The sequence below is a fragment of the Macrobrachium nipponense genome, chromosome 18 (genome assembly GCF_015104395.2).
Source record: "Macrobrachium nipponense isolate FS-2020 chromosome 18, ASM1510439v2, whole genome shotgun sequence".
NCBI lineage: Eukaryota > Metazoa > Arthropoda > Malacostraca > Decapoda > Palaemonidae > Macrobrachium > Macrobrachium nipponense.
The window spans coordinates 40,215,617-40,238,481 of record NC_087211.1 but is presented as its reverse complement, the minus strand read 5'-3'; the positions used below and the strand labels follow the sequence as shown (position 1 = coordinate 40,238,481).

General features: G+C 38.6%; 1 protein-coding gene across 3 annotated transcripts in view; it reads right to left on the bottom strand.

Annotated features, from left to right (window-relative positions):
- LOC135196998 (protein PHTF2-like) overlaps positions 1–22,865 on the bottom strand; it is a gene marked incomplete at its 3' end in the record, with an annotated part of 362,229 nt that overhangs the window by 47,346 nt on the left and 292,018 nt on the right. For all 3 annotated transcript variants that reach the window (XM_064223887.1, XM_064223888.1, XM_064223886.1), the window contains 4 exon segments: positions 5,361–5,532; positions 5,669–5,791; positions 7,566–7,755; positions 14,519–14,650. In XM_064223887.1, coding sequence (XP_064079957.1) covers positions 5,361–5,532; positions 5,669–5,791; positions 7,566–7,755; positions 14,519–14,650 — 617 coding nt within the window.

Here is a 22,865-nt window from a genome sequence, read left to right as displayed (position 1 = left end):
CGCTCGCACTTTGTTCAAATGTCAGTGGGGATTGCAAGGTGAAGCCCCTACTTGTGTATCATTCGGAGACTCTCGAGCCTTCAAGGCCCACAAAGTGCTTAAGGAGAAGCTTCCAGTGATGTGCAGGGCTTTTTGTTCACAGAGTGGGTAAATCTGTGTTTCAGCCCGACAGTGAAGAAATTCTTGGAAGAGAAGCACCTCCCTCTGAAATGTCTGCTGGTGTTTTGGACAATGGTCCCTGCTCACCCTCCTGGCCTCGTGGAAGATATCCTAGCGGAGTATTCGTTTATCAAGGTTCTTTTATTTTCCTCCTAACACCAGCTCTTTGGAAGGAGCATTTCGATGTTGTCATATGCATCCAACTCATCGACCAAGCTTGGCAGGAGGTTTCGAGGCGAACCTTGAATTCCTCGTGGAGGAAACTCTGGCCTGGAGCCGTATCCGCCCGAGACTTTAAGGGATTCGACTTGGGCGAAGCTGGTGCTGCAGATTCAGGAACAGTTGACGGTCCTGAAACTGTTTTGCAACCAGATCTTTACGAGATCGTTGCACTCAGCAAAGTCCATGGGGCTGGTCGTCGCAAGGACGACATCAATGACCTTCTCGAGGAGCACCAAGAGGAGCTTACGACGGATGACCTGAAAGAGTTGGAGGCCATGCAACATAACGTCATTCAAGAAGAATTCTCTAGCAGCAGCGAGGAGGAGGACGACAACTCTATGACAACGGCAGAAATTAAGGATGCTCTAGCTGCTTTTCATAAGGTGCAATCATTCGTAGAAAGAGACACCCCGAAAAGGCTTACACAGGTCGTATGCTTGCGCAGTTCGATGACGTTTGCCCGAGTTGTTTCAGGCACATTGTCAAAAGCATTCAGAAGCAATCTTCCTTGGATAGTTATTTCTTAGAGGCCTTTAGTAGGAGTAAGCAAAAAGGAAGAACCATGTGATACTACAAAAAAACAGAAAGTTGTAAGAAGAGAGAGAGAGCCAAGACACCAACCATTCAAGGCTAAAGATGAAGAAGGAATGGCAAAACCTGATGTCCCAAACAAAAAGTCAGTTATGCCAAATACAAAGGTGAAGCCGTGGTGTTATCGTTTAAAGATGGAACTAGTCTTTTAATAAGTAATGACTCTAGAGTAGTTAGATGATCAGGGTCCTTTGTATATCAAATAATAGAGAAGTGCTGTTTCAAAACCTCTATTTTGTATATTGCAGCATGATTTTTAATGTTAGAAAACATCTACAAGTGAACATCAGGGAGAAGACCACTCTTGCCTAGAAGTCTCTTGACCCTTTACTCTGGAAGAAGCACGAAGAAAGTAGGACCTCTATCGTGTACATGGTCGTGATATGTGGAACCATCCAAGTGAGAACATTAGGGAGAAGATCACTCTTTCCTAGAAGTCTCTCAACCCGACTCTGGAAGATGAACAGCAAGAGTAGACCTTCATCATGTACATGGACATGCGACAAATCACGAACACAGCCGTGATATGTAGAATGATCCAAGTGAGAATGTCAGGGAGAAGATAACTTTTTGCCTAAAAGTCTCTCAAACCCTGAAGACGAACGGCAAGAGTAGGATCACCACCACGTACACGGACGTGCGATGAAAAACGTACACGGCTGTGTTCACCTTCGCCCCTAAATCAGAGACGTCTCATCATACGACAAACTCAAACAGGTCGAGGAGACGAAGAACCAGCTGAGAACTTTGATGCAAGGGAAGATCAACACAGTCACTAGAACACATTCACGTACTTGATGGGGAAAGTCACGTCCTTGCTGAGAAGATGGTGAAACACCACAAGACCCGAATTCTCCAACGTCCAACTTGAGAACGAAGGGGAGGGGGAGGAGAAGGACGAGGAAAAGGCAATGCGGGCCTTGCCCTACGACATCTCCTGCTTGAAACCCTGGGACATCTACTAAACACAGAGTCCAGCCAATAAACCAACTCTTGAAAGAACACCTCTGATGGGTTGACAACCGAATGCGATGATGTCATGGACGAGGCTGGGAGTGACGTCACGGCAACAGGCAGTGAGAGACGTCACCAAGGCAGATGTCACAGGAGGAGAAGTACTGCGAGTGACGTCACGGCATTTGGACTGGTAGCCCAAGTCAAAGGTCTCAGTGACAGTGAAGATAGCGAAAAGGTCATCTTTCATCTCCTACAGCAACCAGAGGGCCTCCCCAGGACATGTACACATGAAGAATAACAAAGAATTTACCAAGAAAATCCATCGCCGAAGGAAGTGGAAGAGAGAATAATTGCGAAGGTATTTGATGGATGATGAGAGACCTGGAACAGAAGTCAGCATTAGTACTCAGTGATGAGCAAGAGGGAACAAAAATGGTTCAGTGGGGACAAAGGGAAGAGGGGGTGTTATTGCTCCCTCCCAAATAGATCTGAAAACCATACCCTTCTTCCACTCAAACCTTTCCCACTGACAAGATGGCCACTTTACACGCTCCTCCACAGGTAGCACATTATGGTGTTGATTAATTAGATGGGACTTGAAATGCTCAAACACATGCTCATACCCATTATAATGATGTTATACATGTTTAACCTCCACTACAAATGAAAAGTATACAAACAATTATACAAACCAGCAAGATGTCATCATAAGATGGCAGCTAAAGAAGTGCTTGGTGACAGCAGGTGAGAGGAGATATACACCCCAACTACCTTGTTACAAAGTTTAAATAACCAATTCCAGCTATAGAATAAATAAAACCATACAGTTCATACCAGTGCTGAAAAACTGTCACCACTTTAAAAAAAATTAAAATACTGAATGTGAATAACTTTACAAAGCAACAGTTTTTTTGTAAGATAAAATTTGTCTACATTATTTCCCAATGAGGGAGTGGCTCAAGAAAAAACAACACAATGGTCACTGAGACATTCATATTCAAAATGCTAAGTCATGGATGAAACTTCCTGTACAAAAACTTCCACTACATTTGACACTTCATACACCTGATCAGAAAGCTCATCAGCAGTGATGAACCTCTCTAAACACACTATCGTTGACCTTTACCTAGGATGTAGTAATCTTACACTTCCAGGATACTGAGGACCTTGCTTTCCACTTCCTCTTTCACACTATATATCCAGCATCTCTCAGTCTTCATGTCCTTTCCAACAATTCTGAATTATACACTTTTCCCCCAGCCTATTGTTAAATATATATTATTATTACCAGAGGTGGGCGTTCCACTTTAGTCCGCACCTCCACAACTTGCGGAACCTGATTTTGGTCGCGGACTTGATTGGTCGCTACCACGTGCCAAAAGTAGTGGAGTAGCAGGTTGTGGAACTGAAAAATTTAATTCCGCGTCCACTACCGTTCAAAAATGAAAAACCGAAAAATGTACAAAAAAATGTAACGATACGTCTTAACGAGTTAACATATTGCTATTTGCCCGTTCAGCGGTTGACCATTGGCCACTGCATAGTTTGAAAGATGCAGGATTGAACTTGTTTTGATGGTGAGGAACGGCGGCCCATGGAATCGGCAGTGCTGCCACTCCTTGGATTTTCCTACTAGATCTAGATTTTTTTTTGCTCCGAGCTTAGAGTCTTGGCGTTTTTGGCAAAAAATCAGGAAATCTGTATTTTAAGTCAAGGTAATGAAATTTGTAATTTTTTTTTCTCAGTATCCATTTTTGTGTCAACTATATATATTTAAAGACCCCCAAGAAGCTGCAGGAGGAGGAGGAGGAGGAGGAAGAGGAAGAGGAAGTTTCAAAATATAAACTTTTTGTGTATTTTTCGTACTAATTTAGTGATTTGATACTTAATATAGTTAAAATACTTTATAAGGGTACAATTGCATTCTTGCAAAGTACTTTTGCTCTATTCGGGTATTACCCTAAAAGAGTGAAAATAGTTTTTTCCACTATTTTATGTTAAACATTTTTGGTTGTGTAGAAGTTTCCAAAAGTTAAAAAAGTTGCAGAGGTAGCAGTAGCGGCAACCAACTCTCAAAGTTGCAGAGATGCAGGGTGCAGAAACAAAATTTGAGTAGCAATGCCCAGCTCTGATTTTTACTTGGATTTTTGTTACTGTCAAAATATAGTTTTACCAGATCATATTTCTAAGCTCACAGGGTAGGCCCAAAAGCATCATTTTTTACAAAAGGGCAGGGGGAGGGGGGGCAACATGAAGATGACAAAGGTTTTGGGAGGAGATTAAAAGGTAAGCTAAAGAAAAATACAGAAAATTATACAGCTAGGACTGAAAGGATACTAAAAACTTTTAAATTACTAAATACAGCTGGCTGACCAAGACAAACAGCAGGGGTGTCTGACTAAAGGAATCTAATGGTGTGGATCCTTCCTGATGAAAGATCATGAAGTAGCCAATTTTCTTAAGCAATGTAAAGGCTCTCCCATGATTTGCTAGTTCTTATGGATTGCGAGAGGCTCCTATGAAGCTACAAGGAAGCAAGGTCAATTGCCACTGCAGAAGGCAAGCCTTCACCTCACAACGTTCACAAATCTCTTCTATATACCCCCAGTCTTGTGCGTCAACTGTTAAAATCTATTCAAATAAAAATGTAATTGTTCATTTGTTCAAAATCTTAATTCTCCAAAAGTTCTTCACTGATTGCTTTGAAATTTTGACACAACATTGCATTCGAATATGCGCATGTTTTTAAAATGGGGTTTCATCCTACCTCCCCCCTCCGAAGGGGGTGGGGGTGAGAAGGGATTCGCTGAAACAGCTGATTCTGCTCGAGAAACGGGCCTTGTTATGCCCATAGACTTAGTTGCTTTACAAATTTATTATACATAATTTCTACATATGACTTATCAATTGGAAAAGAACACTATAGGGTAAACATCAACAACTTCAAAGAGGGTGAAGTTTGAGAAGGGGATTGGCAGAGAGAGAATGAGAGGGAGAGGAAGTGAGAGAGGGTAGACAGGGTGTTAGGGAGAAGAAAGAGGAAAAGAGAGAGAGAGAGAGAGAGAGAGAGAGAGAGAGAGAGAGAGAAGAGAGAGAGAGAGAGAGAGAGAGAGAGAGAGAGAGTTGGTATAAGAAGAAAGAGGGAAAGAGACAATGATGGTTGGAGAGAGAAAGATAGAGTAAGAGAAAGATTTCTCTTTCCTTACTTTTAATCAGACTGAGCAACAGCAATGGGTGGTCAGGTACAGTTAGTTACTTATACATTCAAAATGCTTTTTTTTTTTTTTTTTACATAATTTAGCATATAAGGTGTAACATTTCCTCATACTTATTTGCATCTAATCCATCCTCTGCACTTCCTTAGACCATAATTCTTAAAAATTACAAGCAAAAAGAAAATTTGAAAGTAATTTTTGTTATTGCTGACATACCAGATATTTCTGCCAAACAGACTATCAAATAATTTTTGTGACGATGAAAGAAGAATCTTGTGCCAACTTCCAAGATCAGTTGTAACAATGTCCTCCAAGGTTTCTCCTAGAATGGAATAGTCTAGACGATATATGCTTGGAACCAGAGAAATCATCACAGCCATAACAAGACCTAGTAAAGGGATAAGAGCTATGAAATATTCACACATTCAAATACTTCTGTAACAACTTTACTCAATTTGTAAATACCTGTATGTTAACTTGAAAAAACTTGTAATATAACTACAGAGAGAGAACAATACACTCACCAAACTGTAGATAGTAGGTGTTATGCTGCAAACTATCTACTTTCGATATCACAGCCGAAGATATGTCCAGCACAGAAAGGTCAACCTTCTTCAAGTCTGCTCCTTCAAATATCTTGCAACTTACTGAAACACACGTTAAAAAGCAACATGAAAGACATGCAAACTTACAAATGTTATCAATTAAATAACTCATAGTGAGGTTAAAAATCTGCATGCCTCTGTTTGCAATAGAAATCATATACAAGCATATCAGTTATTATACTGCATTGGCAAAATTCACTTGTAACATCTTAAACTTTTAATTGCACCCATTGTTTATGCTTGTTTGGGAAGGTTACTCATCTTCCAGGTGTGTCGGATTCTAGGTACTAATCTCTTTATAATCCCTATCTGTCAGTTAGACAAATCTTATATTGTCCTTTTCCTCATGTATGTCAGTTTCTGCTTAGCAAAGGACATTTAACGTCGAAAGGTCTCGCGGATACTCCGTCGTTTATTTTCCTTCGTGGTATATTATCTATATATATATATATATATATATATATATATATATATATATATATACATATATATATATATATATACATATATATATATATATATATATATATATATATATATATATATATATATATATACATACACACACACACACACATATATATATATATATATATATATATATATATATATATATATATATATATATATATATATATATATATATATATATATATATATATATATATATATATATATATATATATATATATATATATATATATATATATATATATATATATATATATATATATATATATATATATATATCATATATATATATATATATATATATATATATATATATATATATATATATATATATATATATATATATATATATATATATATATATATATATAATTACACACACCTTACATGTACATGTTACATATGCTTAAAAAATCAGAGTGGATACACATGACTTCATTATATAACTTAATACCACAGGAAAATATGCAGAAAGTCTATATGTAAAAAGCACTTTTGCCTTTATACAGGTATTGTTGAGGCACATCTAGGCAAAAAGCACTTGGTAAACACTTGCTGCCTATAACTTTCCTGTGGTATTTGCTTACATACATGTGATATATATATAATAATCCTAAGATTTTTGGATCCACCATTGCACAGACATAATTATTAATGATAGTCATAAACAAAAGGGTTAATATATACAATCATAACATTAACAGGCCCATCACTATATACAGGGTAGAAATCTTTCATGTCACATGCTTTGCCAATAATTCTTGCAATCTCAAGCAGTAAGATATCCTACATGAAACAAAAGGTAGAACTACCAATTTTCTAGTGTAACAAAAACACAATGAAATCCTTTCCACCAGCCAATTTGCAATATCACTGATATGAACACAACACCAGCAGAATACTAACTGGGGCATAGAAGATGGAGTCACTCTATCTTTACCTACCAGAGAGAAGAAATATGGGAAGACAAGATACACCAAAAAACGCCAGGTATAACAAACTCCTTCTTTTTTCCCCTTTTAATTTTTCTGCAAATGCCAAGCAAGCCTGTGGCTAAAATTTTATAGCTATGTAAATGTTAAGTATGATTCAAATAACGTTTTTCATATGCTAAGACCAATGGGACTGGTACCTTAATAGCCTTTTCTACACCAGGCTCAAGAAAATAAACAGAATAAGGAAGCAAGAAAGGTAGGCTTATCTATGAAGGAATGACAGGCAAACTTTAAGGAGGCAAAGTTTTAAGTCTGGGAAAACAGGAGGAGGCAGACAATCATTAATCTTAGTAATCAATGGAAATAAAACAAATAAAACAGTCACTGAAGCAGTAAAATCTGAGGATCACCTTTGTCTGAGACATTTGATGTAGAAGTAATGATGGCAGCTGGAGATCCCTGAATGTTCCAGTCCAAAGCTTCCGAATGTGAAAATCGTTTTTCTAGACTCTCAGTATCATCCCATCCACCTTCACTCTCACTACTGTAACTCAGATCGTCACTGTTTGTAGTAATGCCAGTCCATTCATATTCTGAAAGCTACCATTTCCATAAGCAGTTATCAAACATAAAAACAAGAAAGTCCAACAAGGATGCACTTCCAAAACACAAATGGTCCTCAGCTTTGAAGAGATTTGCTACTTTATACTTTTCATGGTATTATACTGAGTTTATCTAAAATGTTAAAACCTTCCTGTCATGGAAATTATCCACATTATTTAAGTTTTCAAATACAAAGTTATTATACTGAGCTTTCAGTCATAAAAGCGATACCTCTGAAATAAATTTAAACCTTCATTACTACTTGATATTCAACTATGCTAACCACACTCTTAGTGTACAAAAGGGTCCTAAACATGATATTTTTATATAATAAATAAAGTTTTATATATACTTACCTAGAAGTTAAATAGCTGTAATTTCAACTTGCATGGCGGCTAAAATTTTGAAATTTGTGGAGGCATTTCTTTAGCTTTAGGTAGGCAACTAGCCCCAGTCATTTTCAGGGACAGAGAACAACAACTCAGCAAAGAGCTTCAATTTGTTTGTGCTCCTCTGTCCATGTGAGGGGAGGAGATAGCACTCCAATTTTGTAATTACTTGGTAAGTATATATAAAACTTTATCATAAAAGGGTCATTTTTTTTAGTAAGTAACTTACCAAGCAATTACACAGCTGAATCCCACATTAAAAGGAGGCAGGATACATGGACATATCTACCCCAAAACATTAGTAATAGTGATGAATTTGAGAATATAAAAGTTGCTAGCACTGATACAATCCTTGTCATTTCCTTACCTGGTAAGAGAGCTACAGCAAGAAGATAACTAACTGCCTTTGCTTAGAACTCATCTTAAAATGTAGTGGCATAGCAGTATAGACATTGAGCACCCACCACTTCAGTGGGAGCTTTGCAGCAAAGGACATTTCCGATGGCTAACAAAGCACCAACAGTTGCCCCTGCCTTGAGCACAGTACCACAATAAAAAAACAACCAGATAAACAATACTGCCACCTATACCATACACAGGCAGTCACGAGTTATCAGTGGGGGTTTTGTTTTCGGTGGGGTGCTAAGCGAAAACCACCATTAACCAAAACTCGCGATTTATGGTGTTTATGGCGCCGAGTTTTGGTTAATGGCACCTGCCTCTGTTAGGTATGTTATGGTGCCATAGCTCTATTATTGGCACCTTATGGCATCGATAACCGAAACTCGGCCTGTTCTGGTGCCATAAATAACCAGTTAACGCCATAAAACTGGACTGGCATTAACCGAGACCACCGATGACCAGGGACTGCCTGTATTAAAAAAATCACCAACCATCCACCAAAAACTGGTGGGTACTCCAGGTACATGGTAGCCCTAGGCTCCCTGAAGACTCAACTCCCTATGTCAAAGCAAAGAGAAAAAAGGATGAAAGGGATGCTTCCTAACTTCTTCCCCTCCAAAACCATGCTGGCCACTGACAATAGGCCCAGGGTACTGCAATTTTTATACACCATTTCCACCTCACACAAGTAAACTGGTTGCAAAAATCGACTAGCACTTCCAATATGTAGATTGAAGAATGGAAGAGAGAAATTATGTTTAAAAGCTAACAAGGTAGCAACTTCTCTGATTTCGTGAGCTTTGATTTTAGAGGAGGGTAAGACGTTCTCTCCAATTAGGGAATGCATTTCTGAAATAAGGTCTCTTGAGAAAAAATGCTAAGGCATTTCCAGAAAGAGGACAAGAAGGATTTTCCACTGAGCACCAAAAGTCACTCGCAGGTCCATGGATTTTCTCAGTCCTGTGCATCTTAATGATAAACAAGCAAGGCCAAGGCTCAGACGGGGTTTCGTTCTTGGCTAAAAACCCTAGGGTAAAGGAACATTCCCTTGAGAGAAGTCAATCCTCTTATCAGTGGCATGCAGCTCAATAATTTGCTTAGCAGTTGCAAAGGCCACAAGAAAAAAAATAAAAAAATAAAAAGGTCTTTCTAGTCAGAACCCTTAGCAAAGTTGAATGATGAGATTTGAAACAGGAACTAGAGATTCATTTCAGAACCACATCCAAGTTCCAAGAGACCACCCCTACCTCCTCCTGGTTCGAGGGTAGATCTACTCATATCGAAAAACACAGCCCAACAGGGCCCCATAACCTCTAATGGTAGAGGAAGACAGACCTCTAGACGACTTCAAATATAGCAGAAAGTCTGTTATCTCTGCTATTAATATTTAAGAAGACGTGATGTTATGTCAACTACACTAAGAGCAAAAGACTGTCCTTTAGGCTTGGTAGACTTTGCTACAGGATTGACATCTACACCTAGTGATAGCCTCTGCACCCGATCCTGAAAAGAGCTTCGCTCTAATGAGCTTCCTGACAGTCTGCCTCCTGTCAAGGCCAGAGTGAACAATCCTCGATAGAATCACCTGAAGTGAGGTTGCCTGAGTAAATCTGGTTTTTGAGGGAGTAACCTTGTTAAATCCACCATTAGTCCAAGGAGATCCAGGCACCACTCCTTCGAGGACCAAATCAGGACTGTTAACCACTCCTTCGAGAGCCAAACCCGGCCTATTAAAGTCATTGTCATGTTTTGTGGATCCGAAACTTGTTTCAAACTTCCCTCACCATGCTGTATGGTTAAATTGAATAAAGAATTTACACCAAAGGCCAAGCACTGGGACCTATTAGGTCATTCAACTGTGAAACGGAAATTGACAGTAAAAGGTTCAAAAGGTGTAACAGGAGTAAAACCTTGAAGTTGCACTGAGTCAATTGACAGGAGAGAGTGACAAGTACGATGGAAGAAAGAGAATATAAAAGGAGGTACAGTGAAAGAAACAAACGGGGGTTTCAGCTAGGAACCAAAGGCACGCTGCCATGAAACATAAGTTGTGGCGGGATCACAAGCTCAAAAATCAAGCGGGCAAAATCTCCCCCCCCCCCCCCCCCCACCCCCCCACATAAACTTAACCAATCCAGCTGCAAAACTCACTCTCAGCCACACTTTCCTCTTTACACTACGGAATACATGCAGGACAATTGACCTACACACAGAACAAAAAAACACAAACACATGTACTCACCCAACTGCAGATACTCAAGGCTATGCTGTGATGTCCACTGGTCGAGGTCACTGAGACACTAACAACAACAAAAACAACCACCAAGAACCATAACCCCACAACTCAACAACAATACAAGAACCATAACCCAACAACACAACACCCAAGGACCACAACTCAACAACACAGCAAACCAACAAGGAACACAACCACAACTCAACAACACAACAACAAACAAGGAATACAACCACAACAAAAGACCACTACACAAACAATCACTAACACAAAAAAAAACACACACAAAAGGGCAACACACACACCCACTAACACCACCAAGGAATCACAACAGCTCACCAACAACAACCCTCAACAACTCACAACCACACCAAGAAACCACAACTCAACAGGAACTCATAAGCACAACAAACCCAACAGCACAGGCACAACACCCCACAACCACAAGAAAACAATATCACACTCAACAACAACCAAACAACAAATCAATAACACACAACTTAACTAACTTTCAATGCCTTCAACACTGCCGCTGCCGACACTACTGATCATCACAAGCTCTGCCTAAAGACTGACTCACAACCCTGATCTTGACAACTAACAGCAACTGCACCAGCAGACAACCCAGAACTCACCAACAGCTAACTCAATCGTTAACCATCCATCCACCAATTACACTCTCTCTCTCTCTCTCTCTCTCTCTCTCTCTCTCTTGGAACTCCCATAACTCCTCCATAAAGTAATGCCCACAGTGCATTGATGCCACTAACCCCTTAGGAGATGCTGAATGGTGGGAAAGCATGTAGGTCCTTATTCGACCAATCTAGTAGCATGGCACCTGTTGCCCATGCTAGATAGTCTGAGGGAAGGACCTGTCTTTGACAGCTCAGTTCATCTGCCAATAATTTTAGTTTTCCTTAATAAATCATGTCAGGATTCTGGTCTGCCCAGAAGAGAACAGCCCTCGCTGCTTCGCAGAGAAAAAGAGTGAGTCCCTCCTTGCTTTTTTATATAAGACAGGGCAGTGGTGTAGTCTGAATGAACAGTTACTGTCTTGTTGAACACCACCAACATGAAGAGCTGTAGCCTCAAATGAATCGCCTTCAACTCCTTGACGTTGATATGCCAACTTCTTTGTTCCAGGGACCATGTCCTGGAAACTTCCTTGTTCCCCAGAAGAGCTCCCCAACTTAAGTCTGCCAAATCTGAGTAGATGTCTAGATCAGGGCTCAGAGGGAGTAAAGACTTCCCTTTCAACAGTCTGTTTTCTGACTTCCACCACTGCAAGTCCCTCTTGATTTCTTGAGCCACAGGGAAAATGAACATGTCCAGGTATCTTCTGTCCAAACTGGCCCACAGGAGGAATTGTAGCACTCTCATGTGGGGTCTGCCTAGAGTCCCTGGGAGACTCATCCATTTGTTGCTGAGCAGTCTTGTAGAGAGAGAAACTCATTCACTGTCCACAAGCAGGATTCCATTCTCTTGGGGGAAGGAAAAGGCCAAAAACTTTGAGTCTCTTCATATCCAAATAGTATAGACTCCCCTGAGTTGAAATCAGCTGTTATTTCTATATATTGATCAATAAATCCAAGTCTTGTGGCAGGTGAAGGGTTTGTCAAAGGTACTATGTACACTTCTTCGACTGAGATCAAAGGAGCCAGTCATCCAAATAAAGGGAGATGTTGATCCCCATAAGATGGAGCCACTTTGCCAGAGGGGTGAGCCCTCAAGTGAAGACTTGTGGAGCCATAGGGAGGCCATAGCAAAGAGCTCAAAACTGGCATACTTTGTCTCAAAACACAAAACTGAGGTATTTCCTGAAGTCCAGATGGATGGGGACGTGGAAGTATGCATCCTAGGCACATAAGTACATCCTTTGAGACAGTCTGGAAGGAGGAAAACTGAAAGGGGTCTTCCCTCATTAAAAAGGCAGAAGTAGGCAAAGCTGGAGCCACTGGAGAAAAATCAAGGAAGCTAATGAACAAATACCTCAGCAAAGCCACATAAGCCAATAGAGAAGAATCTTGATCTACTTCCTTTTCCAATTCCGACGATATTGAGGACAGTGACAAGACTGTTGGAGGCTTAGATGCAGGTGTCTTTTTGAGCAAGGCCAAAATGTTGTCAAGTTGGCACTGAATGGGTGGCAACAACGGATCAAAAACTGCAGACACCTGATCCCCTGAAGCAAGTGTCTGAAGAAGGGAAGGTAGATGTATGGGTGTGGCTCCAGGTGCTTGGCAGCTGACGCCGCAAAAACAGGAATTGGCGTGGGGCGTTCAAAAGTTGAGACTGGAAGCTCAGGCACTCCGGCATTATCGGGCACTCAAACAATGACTGGTTCTTGGACAATGAGGAAAGCTTGTGAGAGAAAGAAGCAGAGCATTTGGGAGCCCAATACTGGCATTCTATCACTGACACTCTGGAGAAAAATGCTCTGGGCTGTCCCAGTAACTACAGGGCATTGTAGGGGAGTGTATGACATCCACTGCACACCTTTTCAATGGCTATGATTCGTCTGCAAAGTGCCACTGGCACCTGGGACCAGACTTCTCTGAACTAGAAGAAAGACAATGCCTTTCTAATAGCTCTATGGCACAACCTGGGAAGTAACAACAGGTTTGACCGAGGGGGTGACTGCCTGTGGGCAGACCGTACCAACCTCCCTTGGGCTACCAGTATGACACCTCCCAGGTTTTGGGGAGTATAATAATGACTTTTGCTGATGAGTATCAGCAAGAAGAGCAGCCAACTCCTCCACCAACATCTCACAGACACTTTTTCCTCTATTTTGTCCATTAAGCTGGCAATGGGATTGGGGTCGGAAGTGTGGGAGCCAGGTAAAGGAGAAGATGGCACATACAGAGGACTGGGAATTGGAGAGAGAACAGATATAAGAGCAGAGACAACAGGAATATCAATTTCACTAGAAGACTTCACAGTACCTTGCCTTGCTAGTCTTACTATTATCAGCTATAGAAGCAGCCTTTCTCTTCCTGTCTCATTCAGCCTTTCTCTTCCTGTCTCATTCCAACTTACCAAAAGTCTTCCACTTTTTGCTATCCCAGTCTTTACATTCATCACAGGTTATATCTACTGAACACACCCGTCCCCTACAATCTGTGAAAAGGGTATGAGGCTTGTAAGAAGCCTTTGTCAATCTCACATTGCAGCCTTTGCTGCAATATCTGATGCTAACTGAGCTTCAGTCAGACATAATACTACTTACACAATTGCACTAAAAAAAGTCTAATCTGTGAAAAAAAAAGTCTCAGATTGTGAAAAAAATAAAAAATAAGGAAAATCAGTCTCATTAAGAAAACCTAACAGTGCTAATAGTGCTGAAAGACTACCAAATGTAAGAATACTTCACCAATTGGCCAAAAAACATCAACAGGACAAGCAAAGAATTCCAAAATAAACTGCTTCATAAAACTGGTCTACGTACAGTCATATGCCAGCAGAAAAAAATTGAAGTTCTTTGCTGAGTTGTTCCTTTCTTTCCCTGGAAGTTGACAGGGCTAGTCACCTACCCAAATCATAAGTAAGGGTACCGCTAATTTCCAAATTTTAGCTGCCGTGCAAGTTGAAATTACGGCTATGTAATTACTTGGTAAGTTACATAAAAAAATCAAGTATAAAATATAAAATTCACTTTCAAGTTTTTGTAAGACAATTCTCTCACTACAAAATATGCTAACCTGTATCAATAGTTTACAACAACAATAATTACCTTTGACTTAGAATATTGTGAGGATGGGCTCTGCTCAGCATCACTTTCACATGATGAATTACAAGAGCTTCGTTCAACAGCAGAAGGAGGAAGATTACCTCTCTTAGAGCGGGAGCCACTGCCATCTGACGTCTACTGAAGCAGATATAAGAAAAATGTACCATAATCTAGTTTACATTAACTAATCTGACTGCTTATAGTTTAAACAAACATCAGAATTCAATTTTATGATTATTTCTTTCTGCATTACATAAAAGGAATTATTAATCATTATTCTATGACTAAGAATGTCATCATTGCTATCAATGCTATGTTTTAATGACAAGGTGTTTTCTTACAAACTTATCAATCATAGATAAGCGTACATTCATGACGCAAGTGTTCCCCAGGTTCATCAGTCTTTTGTCTAACACAGAATTAAAGTAGTCTCACCATTTATGAACCACATGTATCCCTAAATTACCTTCCTCTTTGTGAGCTGGGAGTAAGATTGTATAGTAGCATTAAAAATAGATGTAATTATGAAATTAAATTTTTTCAAATATTTTATTGGTTATTATTGAATGATTATTCTGTAAGCACCCATATCACGAGTTGAAATTAGCTGTACTGGAAACCTTTTTTTTATTTAATTCACCAAAAATTGCTGAACAGAGATAAAGTCACTATCTGACTTACAAATGAGTTACATGCCAAACACCTGTTTGCATCTTGAATTGTTCGTTCGGTTTTTTATACGTATAAGTAGTGCATAATCTCTGCTGATGATTATTCCCGAGTTACCTCAGGAGTCACAGATTAAGTATATTATTTTCACTGTATTTTTAAATCATACAGTACTATAAAGAATTACTTCGGATGTTAGAAAGGTAAAATGAAGAAAATTAAATTTTGATTCATGCAACATTCAAAATTAAATATTCTCTCCAAGCTACGAAAGTTATAAACTTGGAGAGAATTTTGCAAGAGCTGCATCTAACTCTGAAAGTTCACATAGTAAACAATGCACATTGACAAAACTACATCCTAGAAAATGGGAATTCATCAAAGAACGAGTGAAATCAGGAAGACAGAAATAAGAAGGAATATTTTATGAGTATGAATAAGTGTTCTTGTGATTGTAAGAATACATGGCAGTTAATCATGACAATACTAGGGATAATCAGGGACGGGGTTAAAGGAACAAGTTCTTCCTTCTTTGCAGAAATTCTTGCTAGCAGCATGAATAGGCACGAAGACAAAATTTGAACACAGTTGGCAACGGGGACCTCAAAACACAATTTCAACTTGTAACTGAGTCTGTTCATATCTCTGAATATTCATAACATTAATGTTCTCAAGTAGAGCGGTGACTGGACCACAATTTTTTTTACAAACCACAAAATTAAGATAAATTGCTGCTTTTGATATATACGTGTAATCATAATTACTATTTGTGTTAGGTATGATCTGACAAAGTGCAATGAAACAAATGCAAAATATACTCACAAGTTGTAGGTTATCGGTAAGCAACACGTTTATGTTACTATATTTATAAAAATCAACAAAAATAAGTACTAATTCGAGATAGTATTTAATTTCTATTTACACACTGAGAATACACTGTAATTTGCACATCATATGATATATTCTTCATTACTATTTGTTATGTAAATACAGTATACAACCCCCCAAAAAGTAAACAAACAAACTTGCATAAGCAAGCCAGAAAGAACTTACAAATAAAGGGAAATTTTAAGCTACTTGCATTTAAAAATGACAAAAATAGGGAAAGTGAGATATCTGACTTTTATTTATACACTTGAGAAAGTTCAGTATGTAATTTGCATTTCCAATTCTACTGTACAGTATATAGCTCATTACTACGTGTATGCATTGGTATGACACAATCCCTCACCCCCCAAAAAAATAAACTTACATGCATGAGCAGCCAGGGAGAACTTGTGCAAATCAGAAATTTCCCAAATAACTTGCATTGAAAAATGTTCCAAAAAAAAGTAAATTGATATATTTCTTTGCACAATGAGAAATTACGATAATTTTTGCTCCAAAGATATATAATTCATTCCTATATGTGGTAAGTATGGCACAATTCCCCCTCCCAAATAAGAGCAATCAAACTCATATGCATTAGCAGTTAGGAAGAACTTGTGCGGAATGTAAAATGTTGTAAGCTATACGTATTTATTTAAAACTGCAAAATATTATAATAACGAAAAAATGTGCTTATAACTGGTAATATTTTAGAAAATGTAACTGCATTCATGGATTTCTCTCTGGAATATATCCTCCCATTATTCATGTTTTTTTAATCAATTTCATCATAAAATGCACTTTTTGTGATAAAATTATTAAAAAAACAGGTACAGTAGTGCCTCAGGTTACAAAATTAATCCATTCCCAAATGGGCTTCGTAACCTGATTTTTTCGTATCTGAACTACGTTTTACATGTCAATTGCCTAATTCGTTCCAAGCCCTACAAAAACACCACAGTAAATTTTATAATAAAGCTAAATTGACCAATAAACAATGAAATACAACAATTTGGACCACTGAATACCTAACCTAACCATGACTATATCTGTAAATAAAGTGTATTAGTGTACAGAGTACAAGAAATACTGTATGTACATGTACGCACGTATGTAATAAAATGTGGAACCTTACCTTTCGAGTGAGGTGATGTCCAAAAGTGGCAACAGAGGAGGAGGGCAAATGGCAGAGAACGTGAACGCTTATCTTTACAAAACACATTAACAAATGGCAGAAAACATTAACACTAAACTTTACGAAACACATTAACAAATGGCAGAAAATATCAACACTTCTTGATTATCTCCATCTTCGTCTCCATAGAAAGCATCCTCTTCTTTCCATGAACTTCAGCAACATTCTTGAGACCCATGGCTAATAACATAAGTAATTAAGTTCACACACAACACGATAAAGTAACTTCCAGTACAATGAAAGCGAAATCATTAACATGAATTTACATTAACAAAAGAAATCTATATGAACGAATGAATTCCAGTTGTTTACGATAACACTGCCGCAACGAAATGGTCAAGGAATGCCTTCACATAGAGGCATGATGGGACAGATGCTGACCAATAGGAGAGCAAGATCTTATGGCTTTGACTAGCATCATGAACCAATGGGAGAGCGGGAGGATGGTGGCGAGTCTACTGAGTTGGCGGCGCGAGAGTTATAAATTGTTCTCGGCGGGCCGGGCGAATTTCAGACTTTACAGTACATACACCCTTTTGCAACCTGAATTATTTTTGTACACAGAAGCAAAAAAATCTTCGTCTTTGCCTTCGTAACCTGGATTTTTCGTACGTAGGGACTTTTTGTATGTATGAGTTTTAACTAACAAAATAGGCCATTTTAAGAGTTTTTATAGGAGTTCTAACTTTGCAGAGGGGGGGAGGGGTTTGTTACGCATCCCCCGTGACAGGGGACCACTGTACAACAAAATCACAGAAAATAATGAAAAAATACATCATTCAGATCAAAAACACCATTAAATAATTCAGTATAAAAAATACATAAAAAATATACAGTTGACAAAGTACATAGTAATCTGATGTACTCAAATACAATCCTGTTCATCATATTTGGCTAATGCCTCCTCCTCTATTTTGAAGATCCAGCAGTTCACGTCATAAGACTAAGAGGAGGAGAGGAGCAGGAGGCATTCCAGTTGCTCCTACTACTACTACTTCCCCCAGACCTCAGGGGAGGTGTGTGCCTCTTCATATGGTAATCATGGAAACACTGGTTTTTTAATGCAGAGAGATATTCTGCATAAGGCACAATGATATGTGGTGTCCTTACAAATGCCCTTTATAGAAAAAACACACCTCTTCAATCTGCTTCTTGAAATATGGCAATGGCTGTGGCACGTGCACAATGCTATGAGAGAGACAACATATGGGATTAACAATCCTTGACTTCCATTTTGGAATCTTATCTTCAGGTACTGAAGGCATAGCACCATCATCAGAACTGATAGTGGCAGGAAAGACATCAATTTTGTACTGTTGAATGTTTGTGGGGTTTGATCGTATGTGTCACAAGCATATACATATTGGGGTGTGGTCTCACAGGATTCTTTGTAATTCACCCAGACGTAGTTTGTTAAGAGGCCATTTATATTTCATTGATTAATTTTAATTCTATTATTTGGAGGAATTGGTGTATAATTCTGTAAATTGATTGTTGATTTTACTTAGTTTCGAAGTTTATATGTTTGAATTTATTTGTGGTTTTTTAATTTTTGTATTTGTATGTTGATCATTAGATTTAGCTGTTGTGTGTTTTTCATAACATAAAATTAATGAATATTTCTTATTTTATAATTCCCTTTTTGTATTCTAAGGATTCAGAACATAATTCATTTTCATGTTGGTGAGTTAAAGGGCATTTCATTTTGTGTTATCTGTCTTGGTGGGTACAGTGTTTGTATGGTATTTTTACGTTGCATAGAACCAGTAGTTATTCAGCAACGGGACCAACAGCGTTACGTGACTTCCGAACCATGTCGAGAGTGAATTTCTATCACCAGAAATACACATCTCTCACTCCTCAATGGAATGCCTGAGAATCAAACTCGCAGCCACCAATGTGGGACGTCAACACTATACAGGCACGGTGGGTAGAGTGTTCTCCCTTATTCGCGGGGCATGCGTACCATAACCCCCGCACATAGCTAGAATCCGCAAATAGTTGAAATCCCTACAGGAATACTTAAAACTGTATATTTTGTTAGTTAAAACTAAAGAAAAACCCAGTTAAAATTTGTATACCTGGATTTTTAAGGTTCATCACAAAAACATTCCTTTTATAATGAAATTGATTAAAAAAAAACAGGACTTAGTGGATATTTCTCATAGAAAAATGTCACAAATACAGGCAGTCCCCAAGTTATGACGGGAGTTCCATTCTTGAGACACGTCGTAAGCCAAAAATCGTAGTAAGTATGTTTGTATGTTTATATTAGTAATTTGTTTGTTATCATACTGATTGTTGTTATGATTTTTAGTTACATTTGAGAAAGAGTGGATTTTGGATGGATTATTGACTCCTCTTACCTTTAGCTCGAGTCTAGCTTTAAGCTCTGTGCTATATTGGTAAAAGGAGTACTCTCTAGATTTAGTGTGATGGGCCAGTCTACAATTGATACATTTTGGGTGGTTAAAGTTCCAATTAGTGGTATAGTTACCTGATGGGCAGACTGCGTATATTGCCTTATTGTGGAATTTTTTTGTATGTGTCCATTCCTTGAGCACTGTATACATTGTAGCGGTTCAAAATAAATGGACAAACTTTTCTATTTTGCCCGAGAACTTTTATTTTAAATGGGAGGTCTTAGCCTACAAATTTTATTTTGACAATGTTAATATCTTTATACTTGTATTTCCTACTTGGAACTAAGTATATTTACTAGATTGTGGATATTGTTATATCCAGTGGTGGCTCGTGGCTTTCATTCACAGGGTACTGTTACACAATTTTTATAGAATGCCTTGATATTAAATGCATAAACACACACACACACACACACACACACACACACACACACACACACACACACACACACACACACACATATATATATATATATATATATATATATATATATATATATATATATATAATACTCATGGTCTTACAAATAAAAGGCTTCTCTCCCCTTGTGTGTGTGTGTGTGTATGAGAAGCCTTTTATTTGTAAGACCATGAGTATTATATATACATACATACATACATACATACATACATACTAATACATACAATATATATATATATATATATATATATATATATATATATATATATATATATGTGAGAGTATATATATATATATAATATATATATATATATATATATATATATATATATATATATAGATATATATAGATATATATATATATATATATATATATATATATATAGATATATATATATTATATATATGTATATGTATATATATATATATATATATATGTATATATATATATGTATATCTATATATATATATATATATATATATATTATATTATATATAATATACACACACACACACACACAGTAGTACCTCGAGATACAAAATTAATCCGTTCCGAGGCGCCTTTCGTATCATGAGGTTTTCGTATCTTGGACCACATTTTACATGTAAAATGGTTAATCCGTTCCAAGCCCTCCAAAAACACCCCAGTAAATTTCATAATAAAGCTAAATTGACCTATAAACAATGAAATACTACAACAATTTGGACCATTCAATATGTAACTTAATAATAAAAATGCAAAACCTGTAAATAAAGTGTATATTAGTGTACAAGAAATATTATTACTGTAACGTAAAATGTGGAAGCTTACCTTTCGAGTGAGGCTACCTCCAAAAGTGGCAGCAGAGGGGGAGGACAAACGGCAGATAACGTACGTACGTATGTACACTTAACTTTACAAAAACACATAAAAAATTTAAGGAAGACTATAAAACTAAAATTTACGAAACACATTAACAAAACTGTAACACTTAACTTTACAAAAAACTAAAAATAAAATTTTTTTTTCTTTTTTTTATTTTTAACTTTTTTTTAACTTTTACGTAGGCTTTTTTTCTTTTTTTTTAAAACCGAATCTCAACTTCATCACCACTTTCAACGTTCTGTTTATCACTTTGTTCTTCCTTTTTGCTTTCAACTTTGTTTTTCATCACTTGGTTCTTCCTTTTTGCTTACTCCTGCTCATGCTGAAGGCCTCTTTAAAAATAACGATCCAAGGAAGATTGCTTCTGCCTACTTTTCACAATGTTCCTGAAACGACTCAGGCAAACGTCATCGAACTGCGCAAGCATACGACCTGTGTGAGCCTTTTCGGGGTGTCTTTTTTCGATAAACGATTGCACTTTATGAAAAGCGGCTAGAACATCCTTAATTTCTGCTGTTGTCACAGGCTCCTCCTCCTCTTCATCGCCACTGCTAGAGAAATCCTCTTGAACGACGTTATATTGCATGGCCTCCAACTCCTTCAGGTCATCTGTCGTAAGCTCCTCTTGGTGCTCCTCGAGAAGGTCGTTGATGTCGTCCTCGTCGACGACCAGCCCCATGGACTTGCCGAGTGCAATGATCTCGTCAAGATCTGGTTCCAAAACAGTTTCGGCATCGTTCTGACTCTGCAGCACCAGCTTCGCCCTTGGTCGAATCCCTCAAAGTCTCGGGCGGATACGGCATCAGGCCAGAGTTTCCTCCACGAGGAATTCAAGGTTCACCTCGAAACCTCCTGCCAAGCTTGGTCGATGAGTCGGATGCAAATGACGATGTCGAAATGCTCCTTCCAAAATTGACGCAAGGTGAGGTTTGTGGTATCGGTGAAGTCGAAACATCTCTTGAAAAGATGTTTCGTGTACAGCTTCTTAAAGTTCGCTATCACTTGCTGGTCCATGGGATGGAGGAGAGGGGTGGTGTTGGGCGGAAGAAAAAGAATCTTGATGAAGGAATACTCCGCTAGGATATCTTCTCGAGGCCAGGAGGGTGGGGAGGGGCATTGTCCAACACCAGCAGACATTTCAGGGGGAGGCGCTTCTCTTCCAAGAATTTCTTCACTGTCAGGCCGAAACACAGATTTACCCACTCCGTGAACAAAAGCCTCGTTACCCAGGCTTTTGCATTAGCCCTCCACGTTACTGGAAGCTTCTCCTTCAGCACTTTGTGGGCCTTGAAGGCTCGAGGAGTCTAAGAATGATACACCAGTAGGGGCTTCACCTTGCAATCCCCACTGACATTTGAACAAAGTGCGAGCGTATGCCTGTCTTTCATAGGCTTATGCCCGGGTAGCTTCTTCTCTTCCTCCGTGATGTACGTCCGACGAGGCATTTTTTTCCAAAAAAGGCCAGTCTCATCACAATTGAAGACTTGCTGAGAACTGTAGCCTTCCTTGGTCATCATCATCGTCGAAAGTTTTCTTGAATGCTTCGGCCGCTTTCGTGTCCGAGCTGGCAGCCTCCCCATGACGCACCACCAAATGGATGCCAGTCCGTTTATGGAATTTCTTGAACCAGCCATGCGAAGCCTTGAACTCTGGGGTTGGCGTTGAAGTCCCTTCCCCTCCGTCGTCTTCCGCCTGCGCAATCAAATCGCCAAAAATAGCGCTGGCCTTGTGGGCGATTGCTGTCTCCGTTACCGTATCGCCAATGATTTCTTTGTCTTTTATCCAGACGAGGAGCAGCCGTTCCATCTCGTCGTGCACGTGGGTCCTCTTGCTGGACAAAATAGCGATGCCCTTCGACGGTGTAGCTGCTTTAATGGCATCCTTCTGCTTAAGGATGGTGCCTATTGTTG